The following is a 22826-nucleotide window of genomic DNA, read 5'->3' on the forward strand; positions in this document are numbered from 1 at the left end:
CAATTCATGTTTAGAAAATTAATGAAAAGGTATAATTGTGACAATAAAATGACTTATCCGTTGATTTTTTAGTGAAGTAGATTGTGGCTTGCTATTGGTAGATCTCATAAGAGTGACAGGTTACACACCATTAAACATTACAAGAGAACAGAAGAGACAATGTTAATGATTAAAAATGAATAGAATATATGTGCACAGACAAATCATATATAATTAAAAACTGCAATATTTCATAAAAAAAAAGAAAATATAGGAATTTAATTAATATGTATACATAATTTAATTAATTAATTATTAAGGCCACCTAATTTAACGTGCGACCAAATAGTTTACTATCTGTGACATTATTATTGTCCTAACTGGCCTGTCCTGCCCTATGCCATTGCAGATGACATCAGAAACTAGAGATATAAGATATTTTTGTCTCGCGCACTTATTGATTCCTGATTGTCTCCAGTCTAATTTTATGCAGCTCAGATCCAGTGGCACTATAAAAAGACAAACTAAATGTAATCCATAGCGATTAAATAAGTCAGAAACATGGTAATTCCTCCAGATTAAACTCAACGTGGTGTCAGATTTCTCCTTTGGGTGCATAATGTCCAATTTCACTCTCAATCGCGCAGCCAGAACATGCTAAATACAACCGTCTCCTCAGATGCTCGCAAGAAACATGCAGCTACAATCTGATTCCTCTGCTGATTCCACTTGACCTCAATGGCTGTCTGCTGACGTGATGCTATAAGAGAGCTTTCGTGTGAAAACTGGAGGTTTGACAGGACTCATTATCTCCTCCGAAGTATTTGAGGCGTAAAAAAGCAGCACCGGGATCCAGCAGAGGGTGGAGATCGGAGATGAGATATCACTGATCTTAATGTCCCCCTGTTAATTGCTGCTGTAGGCTTGCATGGCTAATACAACCCGACTTCCATCCCACAAAGCATCTTGATTCTGGCTCCTCTGGCTAAAGCTATCATCTCGCCAGGTGATAGAGGACGACAGCGGAGGGAAGAGTTTCTCCTGTGGGTGAATTAAAGCTAATGGAGTGAGTTTTGTACGTTTCGAACTCTTTGATTCATGATTTGAGAGCCTCCCCGAGGAAATACGAAACGTTCTGGCCTTACTGAAGTAATTAACACCTTCTCAGACAGACTGATGTGGTTTGATTGTACCAGTGATAACCGTTCTGCAGTATATCTGTGTATTTTGCCAGCTGGCACAGCACCATATGCAACCATGATGCAATTGTTAGCGAGTAGCTAGCATGACAGTAATTGTGCCTAAAGCCAAAACAGAAATGCAATACTGCTGCAGTTCAAACTAGAAAAAAAGCAACCCAGGCTCATTCTGAAAACGTAGCGCTATAGATGTTTCTGGAGACCGCGAAATACATCACGGGGGTACGTTTTTTTTGTTTTGTTTTTTACAGTTTTTGCAAATCCACCAGAGGCCGCTGTGTACGCTTTTTAAGTGCTCAAATTTCTCTCGCAAGTGCCATTCGTACCTGCTGTTCTCGTGTAAATCCACCAGAGGCCGCTGTTGACTGACTGTTTGATTGACTGAATGACTGACCGACCAATCCCAAACAATCCCAACCAAACCCAACCAACAATTTTCAAAAACAATGCAGAAAAAGAAAAGCCCTTGTCTGGTTTTTACCATGTTTTACAACATTCTCACCCTGTTATTTACTTGTTTATTTAATTTTTTGGCTTCTGTTTTTGTCTTATCTGTTTTCTGGAACTGTTCTGCACCAGGCTCGAACCCTAGTCAACTGCTCTTGCATCTCTAGTCCGCAGACATACAGCTAACGGGACAAACTGGCTACAGCGGGAAAAGCCGAGGTAAGCGGTCAGCTAATAAGTGCAAAAAAGAAACAGCATCATACCGGCCCGCTGCGTTCGTTAAAAAAATTAAATGCAGCCATGTGTACCTCTGGCTACATAATTTGTGGTCTCCAGAAATGTCTATAGGGCTATGTTTTCATAATGAGTCGGTGTTGAAAAAAGTGTTTAATCCAACAGGGAAAATTTATATTGTATGTGGGAAGTTCCACTCAATGACTTTGTATGATTAAAAAAAATACAATTTTGGTAACACTTTAAAATAATAGTCCAATAATTAATACCACTTATTAACATGAACTAAGTATTGATCATAGTTCAACAATCACTAATTTATTCGTAACATCCAAAGCTATGTTTATTAACGTGAGTTAACAAAAACTAACAATGAAAAACTTTATTTTCAATAACTAATGTTAACAAAGTTGAATAAATTCTGTAATAAAAGTTTTGTTCATTGCTTGCTTGTGTTAGTAACTAACATGAACCAATGGACCACTGTTTAAAAGTGTTACCATAAGATCTTTATTTGTATTTTTAGTACAATAAAAAACCGACAACAGCCATATAAATATATAAGGTTCTTTCTTTCTTTTTTTTTTTAGAAACGTTTACAGAATTTTTTTTTGTGAAACCAAAACTTCCAACATAGGCTCTTATGTAGCCAGAGGTATGCATGGCTGCATTTTGTATTTAAAGCAAATGATACAGGGCAATATGACGCCATTCCTCTTCTCAACTACCAGTTGACTGCTTACCTCCATATGGACGGCTTTTCCGCTGTCACCAGTTTGACCAGTGGCTTGCCACCTACACCACTGGACTTAACGTGGAGCGGAGTTGACCGCGACAACAGAGTTTGAGTCTGGCAAAGAACGGTTCCAGAAGGCAGATAAGACAAAAACTAAAGCCAAAAAATTTAATAAAATAATGAAGTAAACAACAGGGTTAAAATGTGGTAAAAATCAGGCTGCCGCGAGGGCTTTTCTTTTTCTGGATTGCTTTTAAAAAAATAGTCGGTTGGGTTTTGGGAAGGAGTTGGGCGCTGGTCAATCAGTGCTTTTGAAAACACTATCGGTTGGGTTTAGGGAAGGAGGAGGGTGGGTCAGTCAATCAGTCAGTCAGTCAGTCAGTCGACAGCGGCCTCTGGTGGATTAATGCGAGAAGATCAGGTGTGAATGGCACTTGCCAGACAAATTTGAGGTCTCAAAAAGCATACACAGCGGCCTATGGTGGATTCGTGAAAACAAAAACTGCAAAAAACATACCCCCTGGCACCTATTTGGCACTCTCCAGAAATGTATAGGGGTTTGTATTCAGAATGAGCCTGGGTTGAAAACTTTTAAAGGCCTCACTGATAAAATACCCCCCTTTTTTTTAAGAAATCGTAACTTTGCAAATAACTTTGTGTGGTTGGGTGTATTGTTATTTCTTTGGTTCTCATCTCTTTGTTACTGTTTTTAGTTACCATACCTCTTTGTTGTTTCTGCATAAATAGAGCCATTATTATTTTTTAAGGCAAAGGCATTGTTAGGCAATATTTACAAATCCAAATGTTTGCAAATGTTACCTGTTGAATGGATAGCTCACCAAAAAATGAGAATCTTTGTCAGTATTTACTCACCTTTCACTTGATCAAAACCTATTTAAGTTTCCTTCTTTACAAAAGAAGTAACTTTGAAAAATGCTGATGGGTTGTACTCATTGACTTCCACAGTATTTTTCTACAAAAGAAGTCAACGGCTATCAATGACCAGCATTTTGACCACAAGAGAGAGAATAAATAGTTAGGTAATCTTCATTTTTGGGTGAACTATCCTTTTAAAATGACACATGGCATACAGATATTATTGTGATGTTGTGGTTGAGCAGCAGTGAGTTACATCATCCCTTGTATAATAGCTTTATATTTCATACAGCCCAAAATGTAGATATGCAGGAAACTCTTGATTTAAATTCATGAGTTTAAATTGGAATTAATCTGTCCACTGGATCCCACGGGGAGTTGAATTACGCTGACAAAAAAATGACTGAATTGTAACTCAATTACACAGAATGCATTACCTGTATTCAATTGAATTAAGTACTCTTGAATCCCAGGTCACTAAAGTTAATTGATTAAACATGACAAGATATATGAACTACATGCATTTATAAACTGCATCCTGTTTACCTCAAATTCACATGAACATATATTCAGTTTGAAACTGAATAGTCCACTGTTATATTGATCTAAACAGCACTACTGTAGCTCAATTAAAGCAATATTTTAAAATATACCATTTTCATTTTTAGGTGACTGAATGAAGGAATAAAGTCTTGATTGAGTTGTCACCAGTGGTGGAAAGAGTGCTAAAAAATCATTCATTTAATAATTTTCCTTCGGCTTAGTTGCTTCTTTCACCACAGTGGAATGAACCACCAACTTTTCCAGCATATGTTGTTTCTTAAAATAAAATATATATAGACAAATTACTGGCTTGTAAACATTCAGGATGCACACGCAGCAAAGTTGCAGAAAAAAAATGGATGCACTAACATTTGAAGCGAGGGAATGACATCCGATGCGGTGCAGCGTTTGTTGTTGTCTTAGAGATAAGTTATATTGATTACATGTTTTATATATATATATATATATATATATATATATATATATATATATATATATATATATATAGATAGATAGATAGATAGATAGATAGATAGATAGATAGATATTATTTACATAATGCTTTCATCGTATTATAACAGCTTGTTACCCAGTAATAAGCACAGTTATTTGGCAAGATTAATGGTAAAGTGAGTGGCGTTCATCTCACAGGTTGCTTTGCGATAGCACCCTCCCAATGGATATTAGATAAAACAAAATCCATTCGATTGTGATGCCTGGGGTTATTACGCTAGATTAATGACACAACAATAGTGTTTAGTTGCAGCATGTTATGTTAAACTTTGACACCTTTACAGCACTCACGTACATTAAAAATAAAGGCCTGGGCTGAACATAGAGTAGGATCTCCAAGTGGCGATCTCCGAAATTAAACCAAGAATAGTCTTGTGCTGTAAACATTGTGCCCACCATTCTCATTAAGTGAGGTTAATATTAAATGAAACAAACGAATGACGACTATAAAATAATTCTATGGTTGTTAGGCTGTTGCACTTTTTTGTCTTGTCAATAAGCTCATGGAACCGAGGCCAGCTAATAAGTGCTGTGCAGGTAAACCTCACTCCTCTGACCTCTGAAGGGGCTCTCCTTGGTAGAGCAACTGACTCCAATGCGGAAGGACGCCGGTTCGATACTAGCTCGGAGCGGGTTGGGTGGCGTAGGACTGGTGGGGTTAAATTGGTGCTGTGACCCGTATGGGAGTGAAGTTTAGGGGGGTGAGTGTAACGGAGGCCAGCTAGTAAGTGCTGTGCAGGTAAACCTCACTCCTCTGACCTCTAAAGGTGCTCTAGTGACGAATGCTAGAGGCCATGTTCTTTAGCCTCCTTGCTAGATCAACTGACTCCCATGCGGAATGTCGCCGGTTCGATACTAACTCGGAGCGGATTGGGTGGCGTAGGACCGGCGGTGTTACACTCATTAAAATAGTTTCTATTGGTGTGTGTTCACCGTTGTGTGCACTGTTTGTATGTTTATAACCACCTCGGGGGATAGTGGGGGTCACGAGTCACTGGAATGTTTGTTGGGGTCGAAAGCTGAAAATTTTGGGAACCCATGCTCTAGTGCAGGGGTGGCCAACCCTGTTCCTGGAGAGCCACCTTCCTGCAGATTTCAGTTCCTACCCATATCAAACACACCTGAACCAATTAATTAGGACCTGAACACCACATGATAATTACAGGCAGGTGCGTTTGATATGGGTTGCAACTGAAATCTGCAGGAAGGTGGCTCTCCAGGAACAGGGTTGGCCACCCCTGCTCTAGTGGATCTAGTGGAAAACAAAAACTGCAAGACGTAGCCATCAGTACATATTTCTCAGTTCTCAGAAAGTATTCCTGGGCACATAATTCCAAAGAGCCTGTGTTGCCATCTGCAGTTTCTCACAAAGGCACAAATTCTGGAAAAAACACAGTCAAACTGAATAACTAGACTTCCTCCAATCCATCTGTAGGACAAAGTCCTTTGCCTTTGGCCCCCTTTATGACCCGCACACTGCAAACAGTACATGACATCAGTGTTTCAGTCTGCGCACTGATAGGATTTGTATTTTCGCTTCTCTTCAGGACATTTCATCTCAGTCTGGCAGCCATTTCACAGCTACGACAGGCCCGGTGTCTGTTCCAGTCGAGACCTCCATATCAGACATCTGCATAGTTTATGTCATGTGCCGCATTCGGCCTATCGCTCGGCTTTTAATATCCCTTACATGTATCCATGCACTCTGCAGATCCATCAATAATTGCAGGCATTCGCTTACAATGCAGCAGCGGAGAGCAGATGCATTCCCCAACCGATGCATTAAGCAAGATTGATCTTTGTGAATCCCGTGACACCTCAGGGGCATTAAAAAAAGCGATCTCTCCCAAGCGGAGAAAAGCCGTGAGCTCGTTTCAAGATATTCTCAGCTAGCCATTCAACCGGGAGGGCAGAAAGTGCCAGCGGCCGGTGCGATTGAGGTTTCATCGCGCAAATATTCATGTGCATTTAATGATCCTACATCACTTCATTCCACATGAATTATGAACGTGATGAGTCAAAAGCAAATTGTGCTGGAGAGTGAAGGAAACTGGGACAGAGGTTGAAGCCACCAGCGAATGATCATGGGCATACTGGTGTTTTTCCCCAAGGTTAGTGAAGAGGGTGAATGTGACGTAGATGATGGCCTAGATCTGGGAATCTCCACAGCCACACTTGCTTTTTTTTCATGGTGTCACCCATGCCAACCTCGCCCAAAGCGATAAACCCCCACCATCACGTTCCTCGGTGCTGATAAAATTATGCCGGCTGGGTAAAATACGCTGTAATATTATAGAGACGCGGATGCCAGAGTGCATGTCTTAATCATGTTAAGTGTAACAGTTGACATTTCAGTCCGCCTAGGGCTGCCTTGGACACATTTTAATCAGGAATTCAATACGCTTAAGTGCCCCCTTAATATAAACAAACTAGAAGTATTCTGTGCTCATGCTCTTTAGCATTTGAGTGAAGGAAAACAAGAGTGTGTGCAGTAAAGAAAAATCTTTTAAGAAGCTAGTTCGAAACAAATGCCAAGTTATTTAGAAATTGACCCTTTGTATGGTTTTGGAAAACGTGGATTCTCAAAGAAATTCAAAAATGAAGACAAGTGTTTATATTTTAAACACAAGCGACAATAAATAATATAATAATAATAATAATAAAATATAATAATAATTATAACAATATAAAATAATAATAATAATAATATAATAATATAATAATAATAATATAAAATAAAATAATATAATAATAGTAATAATAATATAAAATAAGAATCATAATATTATAATAAAAATATAATAACAATAATAATAATAATAATAATAATAATAATAATAATATAAAATAATAATATAATAATAATAATGTTTCATAGAGATGGGTTTGCTGCTGAACGGGCATCCGCTGCATAAAAACTTGCTGGATAAGTTGGCGGTTCATTCCGCTGTGGCGACCCCGGATTAATAAAGGTGTTAAACTAAAAAAAGAATCAATGAATAATTTAATATATTATAATATAATATAATATAATATAATATAATATAATATAATATAATATAATATAATATAATATAATATAATATAATATGAGGCAAAGCAGTGGCGCAGTAGGTAGTGCTGTTGCCTCACTGAAAGAAGGTCGCTGTGTCGCTGGTTCGATCCTCTGCTCAGTTGGCGTTTCTGTGTGGAATTTGCATGTTCTCCCTGCATTCGCGTGGGTTTCCTCCGAGTGCTCTGGTTTCTCCCACAGTCCAAAGACATGCGGTACAGGTGAATTGGGTAGGCTAAATTGTCTGTAGTGTGTGAATGAGTGTTTGTGGATGTTTCCCAGAGATGGGTTGCAGCTGGATAAGTTGGCAGTTCATTCCGCTGTGGCGACCCCAGATTAATAAAGGGACTAAGCTGACAATAAAATTAATAATATAATATAATATAATAATTTATAATATTAAATAGCTACTAATAATAATAAAACGTGTTTTAAGGAGCATCACATGACATTTTTACAGCCTTTTCGATGCAATCTTACGCCAATTCATTTTCTTATACAGTCAATGTTGTAACATAAATTGTCTCTAAACCTTTACTAGGACCGCTATAGCACTTCATTCCACCACATATGCTTTCCTACATGTATATTCTCATAATTTCAGGCTAGGATTAAAATAAGACTGACATAAAGTACATTTCTTTTTGACTGTAAAGGAAAGCATTATGCTAATTTATAGCATGTTGACATGTTGCAACAAGACAGGTCACGACACATCAATTAAACACACTAGCATTAATTCTTCTTTGCCCGAGGCTAACATGAGCACTTGTAAGACTACAGTCCAAACTCTTTTCATTTAAATCCACTAAATTCGCTTTTTAGCACTTCCTCTAAAAGTCGTGACTGAGGCAAAATGATTTCAGCACTTCCCTGCCACACTGCGAAGACCAAACTGTGAATTTCACTATGATATTTCTGCACAAAGCCTCGCCTCAGGACGGAGGAACAAGAACAGGACGAGAAGAAACTATAGAAAGAATATCTCCTTTGTGATATTGTATTTTACTCAGGCTCTCTCTTGTTTTTTCTCTCTGAGATTTATCAAATAGGCTATACTTTGGCTCAACATGAGTATATTTTTATGCTTCTGGAGTTTGTTGCGTTATATTGAACACAATGAGAGATTTGAGGACGAACACTGCCACCTACAGTTGGAACATATAACTACACATTAATAAATTGACCAAAGTAAGGTAAAAGACAAAGATCAACTGCAGTCTATGGTCTGTCCCCAGAGGACACATGAAAGTTTAGAGTAACAATAAAAAATATTTAAGATAATTTTAGATAACAGCATTAAATAACTATTGCTGTGATGCAGTTTTAGGTTTTATAAAATAGCTCTTATGTCCAGTGTTGTGTTTGTTCATTAATTTTATTTTCTGCTTAGTCCCTTTATTAATCCGAGGTCGCCACAGCAGAATGAACCGCCAACTTATCCAGCACGTTTTTACGCAGTGGATGCCCTTCCAGCCGCAATCCATCTCTGGGAAACATCCACACACACTCATTCACACCCATCCACAACAGACAATTTAGCCTACCCAATTCACCTGTTCTGCATGTCTTTGGACTGTGGGGGGCACCCAGAGAAAACCCACGTGAACACAGGGAGAACATGCAAACTATCCAAGAAACGTAAATGCTAAGATCTCATTGTATTGTTGTCTTCATGACAATTTACAGCATTTTATATCAAGCTCCCATTGATATTTTAGGCTTCGCAGGGCCATATTGGACCCCCAAGACACAAAAGAAGTTACAATTGAGCTGTTTTGATGGGTGAGCGTGTTAGCGTCATTGATCGCGTTAGCTTGCTAGTGCGAATACCACTGAATGCCTGATTGTTGTTAGTTTCAGGTGGATTTACAAATAATTCATTCATAATGTTTCTCAACACAATATGTATATTCATACATTCATTCATTCTCTTTTTGGTTTAATCCCTATATTAATCTGGGGTCGCCACAGTGGAATGAACCGCCAATTTTTCCAGCATCTGTTCTATGCAGCAGATGCCCTTCCAACCACAACCCATCTCTGGGGAACATCCACACACACATTCACACACTACGGACAATTTAGCCTACCCAATTCACCTGTACTGCATGCCTTTGGTCTGTGGGGGAAACCAGAGCACCCAGAGGAAACCCACGCAGGGAGAACATGCAAACTCCACACAGAAACGCCAACTGAGCTGGAGATCGAACCAGCCACCTAGCGACCTTCTTGCTGTGAGGCAACAGCACTACCTACTGCGCCACTGCTTCACCCAATATGTTATGTTTGGTGTTATTTTAAAATATGAAAGTAATATTTTCATACAGCACATGGCTTTGCTTTTTGATTTATTAAGCATCAGGTTGTGTGTTAACAGTTCAACTAAATTTTATTGCTGGACTCTTTAATTTAACGTTAATATTTTTTATGAAGCTCACATTGATGCTTTATGCTTTCCAGGGCCATATTCTGACCAAGCATTAAAGTCATATATGGTTATCTCATTTCATGATGATGTAAGAATGACCTGTATAAATCACTGGATTTTATGTTTGGTACTTAGTTCACAGTTTATCTCTACTTTTATTTTAAAGTAATAATTGCATAGCATGTTGAAGACTGAAGCCTCCAACTTATTATTGCTTTCAGTGAGTCACAGGCCTGATGAAGCAGCAGAGACAAATAAGCCAACAACAGTAAGCTAAACCATGCTGTTTATCAACCGTTATCGGCACAACATTATCTCCTCAACATCGACAACTGCAGCTTCTGTCTGAGTTCCTGAGGTCTGACTGAGAAATCGTTAATCATTACAATTTTAATTCATCTAATCGGAGCACATAGCGAAGCCGAGGGCATCTGAATGAATCTACATTGATTTTCAGATTTGTACTAATTTTCACTGCACTAAAGGTGAGTGATGAGTCTGAGGGATGATTTATTTATCTCTTTAAAGCACTGCAGATGAATAGGGTAAGCAATAAAAATAATAATAATTATTATTTATTTATTCATTTTGGCTTAGTCCCTTTATTAATCAGGGATCGCCACTGTGGAATGAACCAGCAACTTTTCCAGCTTATGTTCTATGCAGCAGATGCCCTTCCAGCTGCAAACAGCGCTACCCAATGCGCCACCACACCACTCAATAATAATAATAATAATAATAATAATAATAATAATAATAATAATAATAATAATAATGGTGATGCAGTGGGTGGTGCTGTCCCCTAACAGCAAGAAGGTCGCTGGTTCGAGCCTTCCGCTGTGGCGACCCCTGATTAATAAAGAGACTAAGCTAAACAGAAAATTAATATATAATAACAATAGTTTACATTGTGCTGTACTTCCTCAGTTGATTGATTTAATTTCATGAATTAATTCATGTTATCCGATCTTAAGTCGGTTAAGTTAACCATTAACAAATAAGAGGATTGAACATAAAAAAATGAAGTTAATCTCAAATGTTGTTTCAGCTCATTTTAAATAAGTAATCTGATATATATATATATATATATATATATATATATATATATATATATATATATATATATATATATATATATATATATATATATATATATATATATATATATATATATATATATGCAAATGATATATGTAAACACTAATGTGTATTATGTTATAATAATACATAATTTATACAACAAATTTATACAACAAGAATCTGAACAATGGATGAAATCAGGTTCACATATACTGGGTTATTATTTTATATACATGGTGTTTTATTATTGGTTATTATTTGATATATAAAGGATATTTGTGTAATCTGTGGCAGTTTTTATCACTTGTAATTGAAATGAAAATACTGTGAACGGGCCAGAAAATAAATAGACAGTATCTTTTTTTTTAACAATAAAATGCAATATACAGGCGTGGATTTAACCAATAAGTGAGGTAAGCAGCCGCTTAGGGTTGTCTGGGGGCCCACAATAAATACCTAGGAGTTTCTATAAACTATATATATATATATATAATGTAATTTTCTATCCTATTTTGTAGGATAAAGGTCTAACAAATACAGATTATTACATCTGTGCAATTGAGAGGCGCAGTAGGTAGTGCTGTCGCCTCACAGCAAGAGGGTCACTGATTCGAGCCTTCTGTGCCTTCTGTTTCCCCCACAGTCCAAAGACATGTGGTACAGGTGAATTGGGTAAGCTAAATTGTCTGTAGTGTGTGTTTGAATGTTTCCAAGTGATGGGTTGTGGCTGGATAGGCATCCGCTGCGTAAAACAGATGCTGGATAAGTTGGCGGTTCATTCCGCTGTGGCGACCCAAGATTAATAAAGGGAGTAAGCCGAAAAGAAAATGAATGAATGAATGCATCTGTGCAATTGTGTCCCCCCCACCCCCAATCATGGATTAGTCCAGCAATCACTCATTCATTCATTTTCCTTCAGCTTAGTCCCTTTATTAATCAGGGGTCACCACAGCGGAATAAACCTGCCAAATTATATAGCATATATTTTACACAGCGGATGCCCTTCCAGTTGCAACTGGGACTGGGAAACACCAATACACACTCATTCTTACACTCATACACTACGGACAATTTTATTCAATTCACCTACAGAGCATGTGTTTGAACTGTGGTGAAAATCGGAGCACAGCGAGCACAGCGACTTTCTTGCTGTGAGGTGAAGGTGATAACCACTGCACCACCATGCCGCCTGTCCAGCAGTCAAATCAGATTAAAATGAAGTTTTAAAAACCACATAGTTTATTTATTATTTTTAGTTGTAAACTGATTTAGGCAAACAAATCATTAAAAATGTAGAGATTGCGTTATGATAAAAATATGGAAAGGAAGACAGTGATATAAAAAGACAGCTAAATAAACAAATATATAAATACAAATACAAAGTGTGTATTACTGTAAGACTTATGGTTCCCATGGCTCGAATTGCTTAGGGCCCCAAAATCACTAAATCAGGCCCTGACAATATATAATCACGCAAATTACGTAAGAACATTTCTCTTAGTAAATATATTTTCAGAATATAGAATAAAAACTGCAGTTTGGTGTTTTAAAACATGCTTTGCGACCAAAATCTACATAGATTTATAAAGTGAGCTAGAATTAACATTTTAAATTGTAAATACTTAAATTGTTTAGCAAGGTTTCTTTCTTTTAAACTGGGAGGAAAACACTTGTGAACAGTCACATCGACCAGCATATTAATATTGCGCACTAAGAACAGTGTTTAGCCTGCATTGTCGCCATGTATTATTTACCTTTTCTCTAGTTTTGGTTTTGACGTCCATCTCGAAAGCTCATACACGATATGACCCCTTATTACTTGTTTACCCCTGCCTTGTAGGCTTAAATAAAAAAAAAGCAGAGTTTAATGTGTAAAACGTCGCCTCCGCGTGGTCTTCACAGGAACTGTACATTTGTGTCGTGAAGCGACTGTGCATCACGACAGTTATTTCTCACATACGGTAAAGGCGTTTTAAAGACAGACGGGATGGTCATACATTTAAGCTAACTAGCAGAGTTGACGCGATTAACCGACTGGATTATTAATTGTTTTAAAAATGGGAATAGCCGACGAGGCTGACCGGACTCTGTTTGTTGGGAACTTGGACCCCCAAGTCACAGAAGAAGTTATATTCGAGCTGTTTTTACAGGTAAGCGTGTTAGCGTCAGTTGAGTACGTTAGCTTGCCTGTGCTAATACTACTGAAGGCCTGGATGTTGTTTGTTTCAGCTCGATTTACAAACAATTCATTTATATTGTATCTCAATGGATGTTTGTTTGATAATAATGTAGTATGTTTGGTGTTATTTTAGAATACGAATCTAATGTTTCCATGCAGCACATGTTTGTGTTATTTCTTGAATTTAGCATCTGGTTAACGTTACGTGTTAACAGTTCAACAGTTTTATTGATAGAGGTAAAATTGGTTTTATATTCGCACATTCGTTCATTTAGAAGTCTGTATATTGTTTACTATGTTACTTTGAAAATTCGATCGTAATTAGCATGCAGGTGTGACTTGACTGTGAACACTGTTGTGCTTTGATAGTCATTGGCTGCTAATTTGATTTCGCTATTTAGAGTTTGCAAGTAATATTTTTATGAATTATATTATTAAGGGGAAAGTGCGAATATAAAGCCAACTTTACCTCTATGTTACATTGTTGGACTTCTAATATTAACATTAATATCCGAATTTACTTCAACTCTAGTCATTCATATGCAACAGGATTGTATTTTTCTTTTGGCAGTTAATTTAATAGATGTCAACGAATTTCACTGCTAAATAATCATTTTATTGCTCGAACTGACAATACAAGAACATCAGAACAAAATCATTGAGTTAAAATTGGTTTTATATTCACACATTCGTTCAGTGACAGCATGGTACTTTGAATATTCGGACTAAAATCACATGCAAGTTTGACTTCAAAACAACATTAGCACTGTTTCATTGGCTGTGAACAGAGATAGAGATAAAGTTGGTTTTATATTCGCACATTCAGACTTTCCCCTTAATAATATAATTTCATAAAAGTATTATTTGCAAACTCTAAATAGCGAAATCATATTAGCAGCTAATGAGTATCAAAGTACAACATTTTTCAGTTTAATAAACAGTGTTGTTGTTTTCAAGTCACACTTGCATGCTAATTCGAATCGAATATTCAAAGTAACATGGTAAACAATATGGAGACTTCGAAATGAACGAATGTGTGAATATAAAACTTACTTTACCTCGATTGAACAATGTTGTTTTTATTGGCTGATTATATGATTTATTAAGGTGAAGTTGGTTTTATATTCGCACATTCAGCCTTTCTCCTTAATAATATAATTTCAGAAAAGTATTGTTTGCAAATTCTTAATAGTAAAATCATATAATCAGCCAATAAATATATCTCAAAGTATTTTGGAATAATGTTGTCAGGGGAATTTTAACCCTCTACTGCACGTATTATGATAAATCTATATAAAAAAAGACTAAAATGGCTGAACTTGAAGTGTTTTTAAAAAAATATTGGAATTTATTTGTTTAGGTACTTTATGATATGTTGTCATATGGCAGCAACGTCCAACAGTAGATCTAACTTAGAAATTTCAAATTTAAAACTTTCCTTATAATGAATAATTTTGTTGTTTGAAATGATTTCATTGGTGTTGCAGCATAATGTGCTTTAACACAGAACTTAGAAATAACACCTTATACATGCTTTTCCAACAGCTTTCATTCATTCCATTCTTTTTAGCTGAATATTATTAAAAACATAATAAAACAAAATGTGTATTATCATATATACAACATTAAGTAAATATAAATATTTTCTCCAGTCAATATTATAACAAATAAATAATAAGTCTAGTATATCCAGATGCATCAGAATAATGTAGCTACTAGCTAACAATGTTTATATATTATACTATATACACTCTACTACACCTGTCTTATCTGCCTCTGAGCTAACTTCTCTGGACTGTCTCTTTCAAATGTTTTATCTGCAGGAAGAGCCGGTTCTGTCCTTTTCTTGCTTCACTTACCATAGAACATAGTGGTGCTCGCTATAACAATGTTCCCTGTATTGATATCTATTCAAAAGAAGTATTGATTTTGTCCATAATTCAAATGCCATTAACATATGACTATTCAACATTATATTACTAGCTTTCATTTTGTTATTGTGACAACTTAAAAGTTCACAGCCGACCTTGCTAGCTAGCTAACTTATTGCAATATTGCAGGATCCACAATTGCAGTGTTGCCATTTGGTAACACATACATTTGATCGATATACAAAAAAATTTGATTTAAAAAAATTAAATTGTGAATATGTCATCATAACGTACTGGAGGTGATGTTTCAGATTTTTTAGTGGATCTGACATAATTTGATCCTTTGTTTCTATTGATGTTTACATTTGCATTTAGCAACTAACAATAAACACCAGTCAGAAATCGTGTCACAGAAAAGCACAGCATGTCATGTGATTTAACCAAAGCACATCATTGGCTAAACTAAGGTCTTTTCTTTCTAACAAAAAAAAAAAATGTTGGTCTAAAAGAAACTTATGGAAATGACCATAAGCATCATGTTGCCATATGGTTACACCGTGCAAAGGTTTAACTGTGTATCATTTTGTTGACATCTCAATTATTTACTTGTTTTTTTTTGGTGCAGAGGTTATTTCTAAACATAATACCTACTTCAAAATAATACAGATAGCCAGAAATAATTATATGCATGTTACTTTTGGAATAAAATGTTATCAGGGTTTTTTTTTTCTCTCTCTTCCCCTTGACTGTTGACATTCAAAGTTGATATCTACAAAAGTCTGTGTAGACCAGTTTAAATAGTATCAACCCACAAATATACTTATATGTATATGTATATATATATATATATATATATATATATATATATATATATATATATATATATATATATATATTAAAATAAAGTCAGGTGACATTTAACTATGTATTATTAATCTACTTCATAATAAATGTAGTAGTAGTAGTAGTAGCTGTTGTTGTTGTTGTTGTTATTATTGCAGGCAATTTATAGTTCACAGAAACTAATAAATAAAGGACTTTTCTGTTTTGTATATAAAGCAACATCAGAGGTCATTCATGCATTTCCTTTTCCACTAGGCTGGGCCATTGATCAAGGTTAAAATCCCTAAAGACAATGAAGGAAAGTCAAAACTGTTTGCATTTGTAAACTTCAAGCATGAAGTGTCAGTGCCCTATGCCTTGAACTTGCTGAATGGAATCCGTCTGCATGGACGACAGCTCAACATAAAGTTCAAAACCGGTAGGACTTTCCTTATTGCGTTGATTTATTTTGTGTTTTCTAAGGGTTGTCACTGTTCAACATTTCAGCATACCCTCATGCCGGCTGATTTGGTGACTGGGCTTTTTCACAATATTAAAGAATATGGTGTTAAAAATGTACTTCATGTTTTTTGTTTGTTTGTTTTTTTCGTGATCATCTGAGTGATTCATGTGTAAATAATTTAGAATGGCTTAAAAAAAATCTTCAATCACATTTGCAGTTTGCCTTTCCTCTGAAACGACATTTTTACCTTTTGAATCAGTTCATTGCATTTGAGAAATAACTTGACTTGAATGTCTTTAATGACTTGAATATATTTAGTTTTTCTAGCATAAATAAAATTCTGAAATATTTTGACTACTGTAAGGACCAGACTAATCTTCATCTAAACCGGTCTGTTTTAACAGGCAGCAGTCATATTAATCAAGAAGGCAAAAGTCCAGCAAACTCTCAAAACCCCAGTCCAGCAAATACACCGGGTCACCGTGGCGGAAGGTAAAGTTTGTTTTAAATGCAGTGATTCAGTACATATGCTTTACACCTGAGTGTCTGTTTCAAGTGATCCCTACAGCTGAGAGTGATCACATTTACACCTGGTATTTACTTGTCTCTTGTGAACATTGTGATTTCATGAAATCGTTAATCTCTTACATTTTTCATATCAGCAAGATTCCTAATTTAGTTTCACTCTTTATAAAACACTTATTTTTAATCTTAACTTGAGTTTCATGCTGACTTTAAACCTCTTGACTCCCTTAATACAAAATCGTACCTTTTAAACAGTTATGTGTTTTCCACTGTCAAGTGTCTTTTGTAGAACTTCTATTTTATAGTCTTGTGTTGTGGTCTTCCAGAACCCCAGAGCAGATGGGCTCTCCGTCTTACTCTCCTCCACAGCACATGCAGAGGCCTTTCTCTTCACCAGACACTCTGCAAAGACAGGCCATGGTGAGAACACTGATCTCTAACACTCATGATCAGTCAACACATCAACTTTACTGCTGCATGAACCATAAAGATGCTGTCTGTTCCACTGTCATATCTAAACATAGGCCTGTCACGATTTATATATGTATAATATTATATATATAAATCGTGACAGTTATTTCTATATATTCATATTCCATAATGTTTTTATTATATTTATATATTTATATATATATATATATATATATATATATATATATATATATATATATATATATATATATATATATATATATATATGTATATATATAATTATTTTTATTATATTTTTAATAATTATAAAAATATATAATTCTGACTTCAGTTGTTTATAAATGTTTTTTATCTAATTTTTAATTAATAATTTTATGTTATTTTTATCTAAATATTTAAAACTTGACCGTATTATTGACCAGTAAATGCTTCATAACAGACTTAACATTGTCACTACTTGTTTTAACAGATGAACAACATGTGGCAGGTTCAGATGCAGCAGTTGCAAATGCTCAGCGGAACCTTCCAGCAGGGCATGCAGCAGCTGCGGGGGAACGCAGACGGAGGCTGGTCTGGGCACCGCGGGCAGCGCCACTCGCCCCAGGACAACAACAACCATCAGGGCAGAGATCAGCGGCACGGAAACGGAGCAAATAACTATGAGCGGAATCGGCGAGATGGGCAGCGGGGCGATTTCTATCACCATGATGACCGCAGTGGAGGACACAACAGAAACTACCCCCCCGACAGACGGAGAGACTCCAGAGAGGGACGATGGAAACACTTTTAAACTTCAGTTGCGTTTTACTTTAGTTTTTTAATTAACTGTTTTTATAATCTTTTGTTACTCCTTTTTAATTTTTATGTGACATATTTTGGTGGACTGCGTCTTACCATTTTTAAAAAAAAGAATGTTAAGCAGTGCGGCTGTATAGTGAAAAGAAATGTGATTTTTGAAGAGACGCAAGAACAAAAGGTGAATAAGCAATTGGCCTTTTTTTGTGCTGGCCTGTTTTTAACATATATTTGGGTCTCAGGTGGATACCTGTTTATATTATTTTATTATTAAGAATGTCCTTTTTGGGAAAAAAAAAACATTTCTGTGTAACCCTAAGAATTGATGTGCTGGTGGAATCTTTGTGTTCAACATTTGTAATTTCTCAGGATTTCTCATTCTGATTATTATATATATAAAAAAGTTAGCAAATGCTTTTTTTTTAAAGAAACAAACATTGTTTTTTTTAAGTTTCTAAATGTCCTGGATGAGACTGTAGGCTGGTGTTGACTCTTAAATCTTCCAGACATCTGAGGAATTCCTTGTTTTAATACTTTTGTAAATACACCATTTTTAATGTCCAGTGGCATGTTTGGTTCTGTTCATTTTCTTAAGTCATTGACTGATATTGTTCTGTTGTGAATGAGTGTTGTTGTGAACAATGAACAGTGTTTATGTGGATTTAAAGAGTACATCTTACACTACACATAAAACACTATGTTGATTGTTTTCTTTAAATATATCAGGGTATCAGCAGCGTTTAAAAAAAAAAAACTATTTTAGGCCTTAAAAGTCTTAAATCCACTGAAATATTGTGTTGTAGGTTTTAAATCATTTTAAACCGGTCTTTATTTTCCTGTCCATGTAAAGTTATACCCAATTGGTAGGGCCTGACAGAATCTGCAGACATTTTTAGCTATTTTATATAGCTATATTTAGCTTAAGATTTGCGTAATTATTTTGAGAGTATAGTAAATAAAAATGCATACTCTCAGAAATAAACTGCTGTCACTGGGGTGGTACCTTTTTGAAAGGTATAAATTTTAACCTAAAAGGTCCATATTGATAGCTCAAGGATACATATTAGTACCTAAAAATTACTAAAGGGTTTCTCTTAAATATTTATAGGTACTAATATAAACTTTTGAGGTACCATGTGGACCCTTCAAGGTCAAGTGAGTACCAGTGAAAAATACACCCCTACTCTTTACGAGAAATGCCATGGGATTTTTAAGGACAAGGGAGAGTTAGGACCTCGGGTTAAATGTCTCACCTGGAAGACGGAAATAAATCAAATGAACACTTTCTTTTCTATTTTCTTTTCTACTGTAATAAATGACTTGTTCATGTTTGTAAATACAATACCTAATACAACCTTGTTGTAAAATATTACCCAAATATTTTAATATGTGTTCAGCAGAAGAAAGAAACGCTTAAAGGTTAATTTGGAACCACTTAAGGGCGAGTAAATAGTGAGTACATTTGCATTTTAGGGTGAACTTCCTTTAAAGGGTGACTGGGCAACAACGAGTGAGCCGAGTTTTACTTGCAAATGACCCTTCACTCCAAAATAAATAAAGGTCATTTACTGGAATACATATCCTCAAAAGCTTATTTGGATTGTATAAACCAGAAAATGTTTATTTATTATGATAAAGGAATCTTCAGATTTTCTAAATAATTTGCAGATTAAGAGTAGGAAGGAAGAGCTGATCGCTGATTGTTTCGTTTCATGGGAAACAAAATTGCTTCTTCGGGTAAGTTAGATGATTCGGATAAGATGATTAGATATGCAAAAGTTACCCTCGTGTGGTGATAAAAGTTTAATTAATCCAAATTAATCTTGAAACGTATTTGCGGACATTTTCATTTCATCTTTATTTTCTAGCCTAGGGCTTTTACAAAATTGTTTCAATGCCGCTTAACACTGAGATTCTATAATAATCAATTCTTATTCATAAAAAAATTACTACATAAAATAATTCGTGGAAATAAATGGAGAAAGAAAGATTTAAACTAATTCCAAAAAATTCCTTTATTTTTCTTCGGCTTAGTTCCTTTATTTATCTGGGCTCGCCACAGCGGAATGAACCACCATTACTAAAGAAAATTTATTAATTGTTTATCTGTCATTACTAGCCATAAACGTTTTTTTTTTTTTTTTTTTTTTTTGCAGAAAGAAAGTCAGATACAAAAAGTATAGCCAAATTATTTAGTCATTTGGTTTTTATTCACTTTCTTTTTTTTTCTTTCTTTTCATTCTTGCCTTAGTTGTTTTTGCAAAAAAAAAAAATATGTAGAAATGTAGCTGCTGGAACTGCTACTTTAATAATCGTGATGCAATTAGCACCGTTGTCCCGCCAGTGGTCGAGTTTACAACATCCATACGTGACACCCCGAGCGGAATCCTTTAATGTCCGATCCGAGGTCATAATCTGCCCTTCCGAAAGCGCTTTATCTGCTATCAGCGGCCCCCGGTGCGTCTGAAGCCGTACATCCCCATAAAGCTCCTGCTGGGCCCGAGAGCGGAGGTGTGCTGAGCCCTGTGTCTGTGCTTTAATCTGCGGAGGATCGGGTTTTAATCAAGCTGCTGTACTGGGAAACGCGTTATGAGGAGCTCAGCCTCTCCTTGGATCTGCCTAATTGATTGAGCTGCCTGGCGTCCGACATCCCCTTTAGCCGCTCACTGCCTATGGTAAAAGATCTCTCTTTGGATATATTAAGTTCAGTAGTCAACATCTGAAGATAAAAACCTTTCAAAGTTGTCCTAAAAGTATTGAACACCATTTTTTTGTCTTATATGACACTTTTGAAAAACATTTTTGATCCACTTCAAATGTGGACTACTGTATGGATGTTCCCCACCTTTACGCTTTAAAGACCCATAAATGTCCGAAATTAGGTTTTTGCAACAAAATTAAAATATTAAAGTAGATTACTTAACAGTGCGGCAAAAGCACGTTTAAAATGCTAAATAATAGGTGTCCAAAACGAACTTTTTGTGCAATGTAAAGCTTGAACAGATATTAAAGTGTATTGTGAAAGTGTGAAAATAACGCAAAGGTATAAAATATGGACGACGTTAACAACTGGTTTAAGTTATAATATAACTTTTAACCTAATGGTTCATTGAGTTTTTTTCCAAATGGTACATATACCGATATGAGTTAAAACAACCAAATATTTTATGTATTAGTCTAACGTGTTAAATTATAATCACCTTACTCTCATTATCTTTATTGGCGCTATCTAACAAGAACATGCACTGTTTTAACTCGTAATGTATTTTATGAGACGTAATAGTATACAAATAATGTAGACATGATAATGTATACAAAATAGAGGTCAAATAGAGGTCGTGAGATTATTAATCCAAAATGTGACAGGTTATCGACCTGAAGAGTAATTATATAATGTATATATATATAAAATAATAATTAATTAATTAATAAATAATAAATCTAATCTCCACAGGCCGTGCACATTTTATTTATCCCAAATAAAATACTATAGTAATTTATTGAAAACACTACAGTGCTTTTGAACAAGTACAAAACTTTAATATGGACTAGCTGTACAATAACAACTATTATAAACAAATTACCCAATAATGTAGTTTACAGCTGGTACTATAATACAATACACCACAGTTTACACAGTAAAACAACCTGCAGTATCTATCTATCTATCTATCTATCTATCTATCTATCTATCTATCTATCTATCTATCTATCTATCTATCTATCTATCTATCTATCTATCTATCTATCTATCTATCTATCTATCTATCTATCTATCTATCTATCTATCTGTCTATCTAATCTCCACAGGCTGTGCACATTTCATCTATCTCAAAAAAAATACTATAGTAATTTATAGAAAACACTACAGTGTTTTTGAACAAGTAGAGAACTTTAATATGGACTATAGCTGTACAACAACAAACTATTATACACAAATTAACCAATAATGTAGTTTTCTATAGCTGGTACTATAATACAGTACACCACAGTAAAATAACCTGCATTATGTATGTATGCATATATGTATGTATGCATATATGTATGTATGTATGTATGTATGTATCATCTATCTATCTATCTATCTATCTATCTATCTATCTATCTATCTATCTATCTATCTATCTATCTATCTATCTATCTATCTATCTATCTATCTATCTATCTATCTATCTATCTAATCTCCACAGGCTGTGCACATTTCACAGGTGCTACAGGCATATATCGAGTCCGCTTCTCACTGTACTGTCTGTTTATCTTCTTGATATTCTGTTTTATCCCTCAGTTTTAAATCCAGCAGCAGTTGTTCTCATTTCTCCGCTTTGATCAAGGTCTCCAACCCAAAAAAGAAAAAAGAGCCCAGAGCTTTTGCAGCGCAGATCTCTATATTTCCTTTACATAATCCCCGACGCTTTGAACACGGCGGCTGTTATCTCGGATCCTCTGCGAGTTATATTTACTCTGATACATGGGAAAATGATAATCATTTGGACAGCGGACACACACTCTCACACACACGGCTCTCTGGACGGCAGAAACCCGACACTGCGCTCGGTGAAGGGAGTTCAGCATCAAAGCGCCGGTCCATCTGTAATAAGCATCATATAATGTCAAACAAAAACCGCTGCTGTCTGGAAGGAGCTGTCTTT

At 35.6% G+C, this 22826-nt stretch overlaps 1 protein-coding gene and 1 long non-coding RNA gene across 2 annotated transcripts in view; one reads left to right on the forward strand and one right to left on the reverse strand.

Moving 5' to 3' along the window:
• LOC141378686 (uncharacterized) overlaps positions 1-12934 on the reverse strand; it is a 28461-nt gene extending 15527 nt beyond the window's left edge. Inside the window, exon 1 of the long non-coding RNA XR_015515440.1 lies at positions 12845-12934. This is a non-coding gene — a long non-coding RNA (uncharacterized LOC141378686). The remainder of the gene's footprint in view (positions 1-12844) is intronic.
• A 157-nt stretch (positions 12935-13091) lies between these two features.
• On the forward strand, positions 13092-18740 carry rbm7 (RNA binding motif protein 7). The gene is given in 5 exon segments (NM_199925.1): positions 13092-13240; positions 16239-16401; positions 16830-16917; positions 17277-17370; positions 17852-18740. Coding segments are annotated over 5 exon segments (759 nt in total). The 5' UTR covers positions 13092-13147; the 3' UTR covers positions 18173-18740.
• The last annotated feature ends 4086 nt before the right edge of the window (positions 18741-22826 follow it).

The sequence above is a fragment of the Danio rerio genome, chromosome 18 (assembly GCF_052040795.2).
Source record: "Danio rerio strain M-AB ecotype USA chromosome 18, GRCz13ab, whole genome shotgun sequence".
NCBI lineage: Eukaryota > Metazoa > Chordata > Actinopteri > Cypriniformes > Danionidae > Danio > Danio rerio.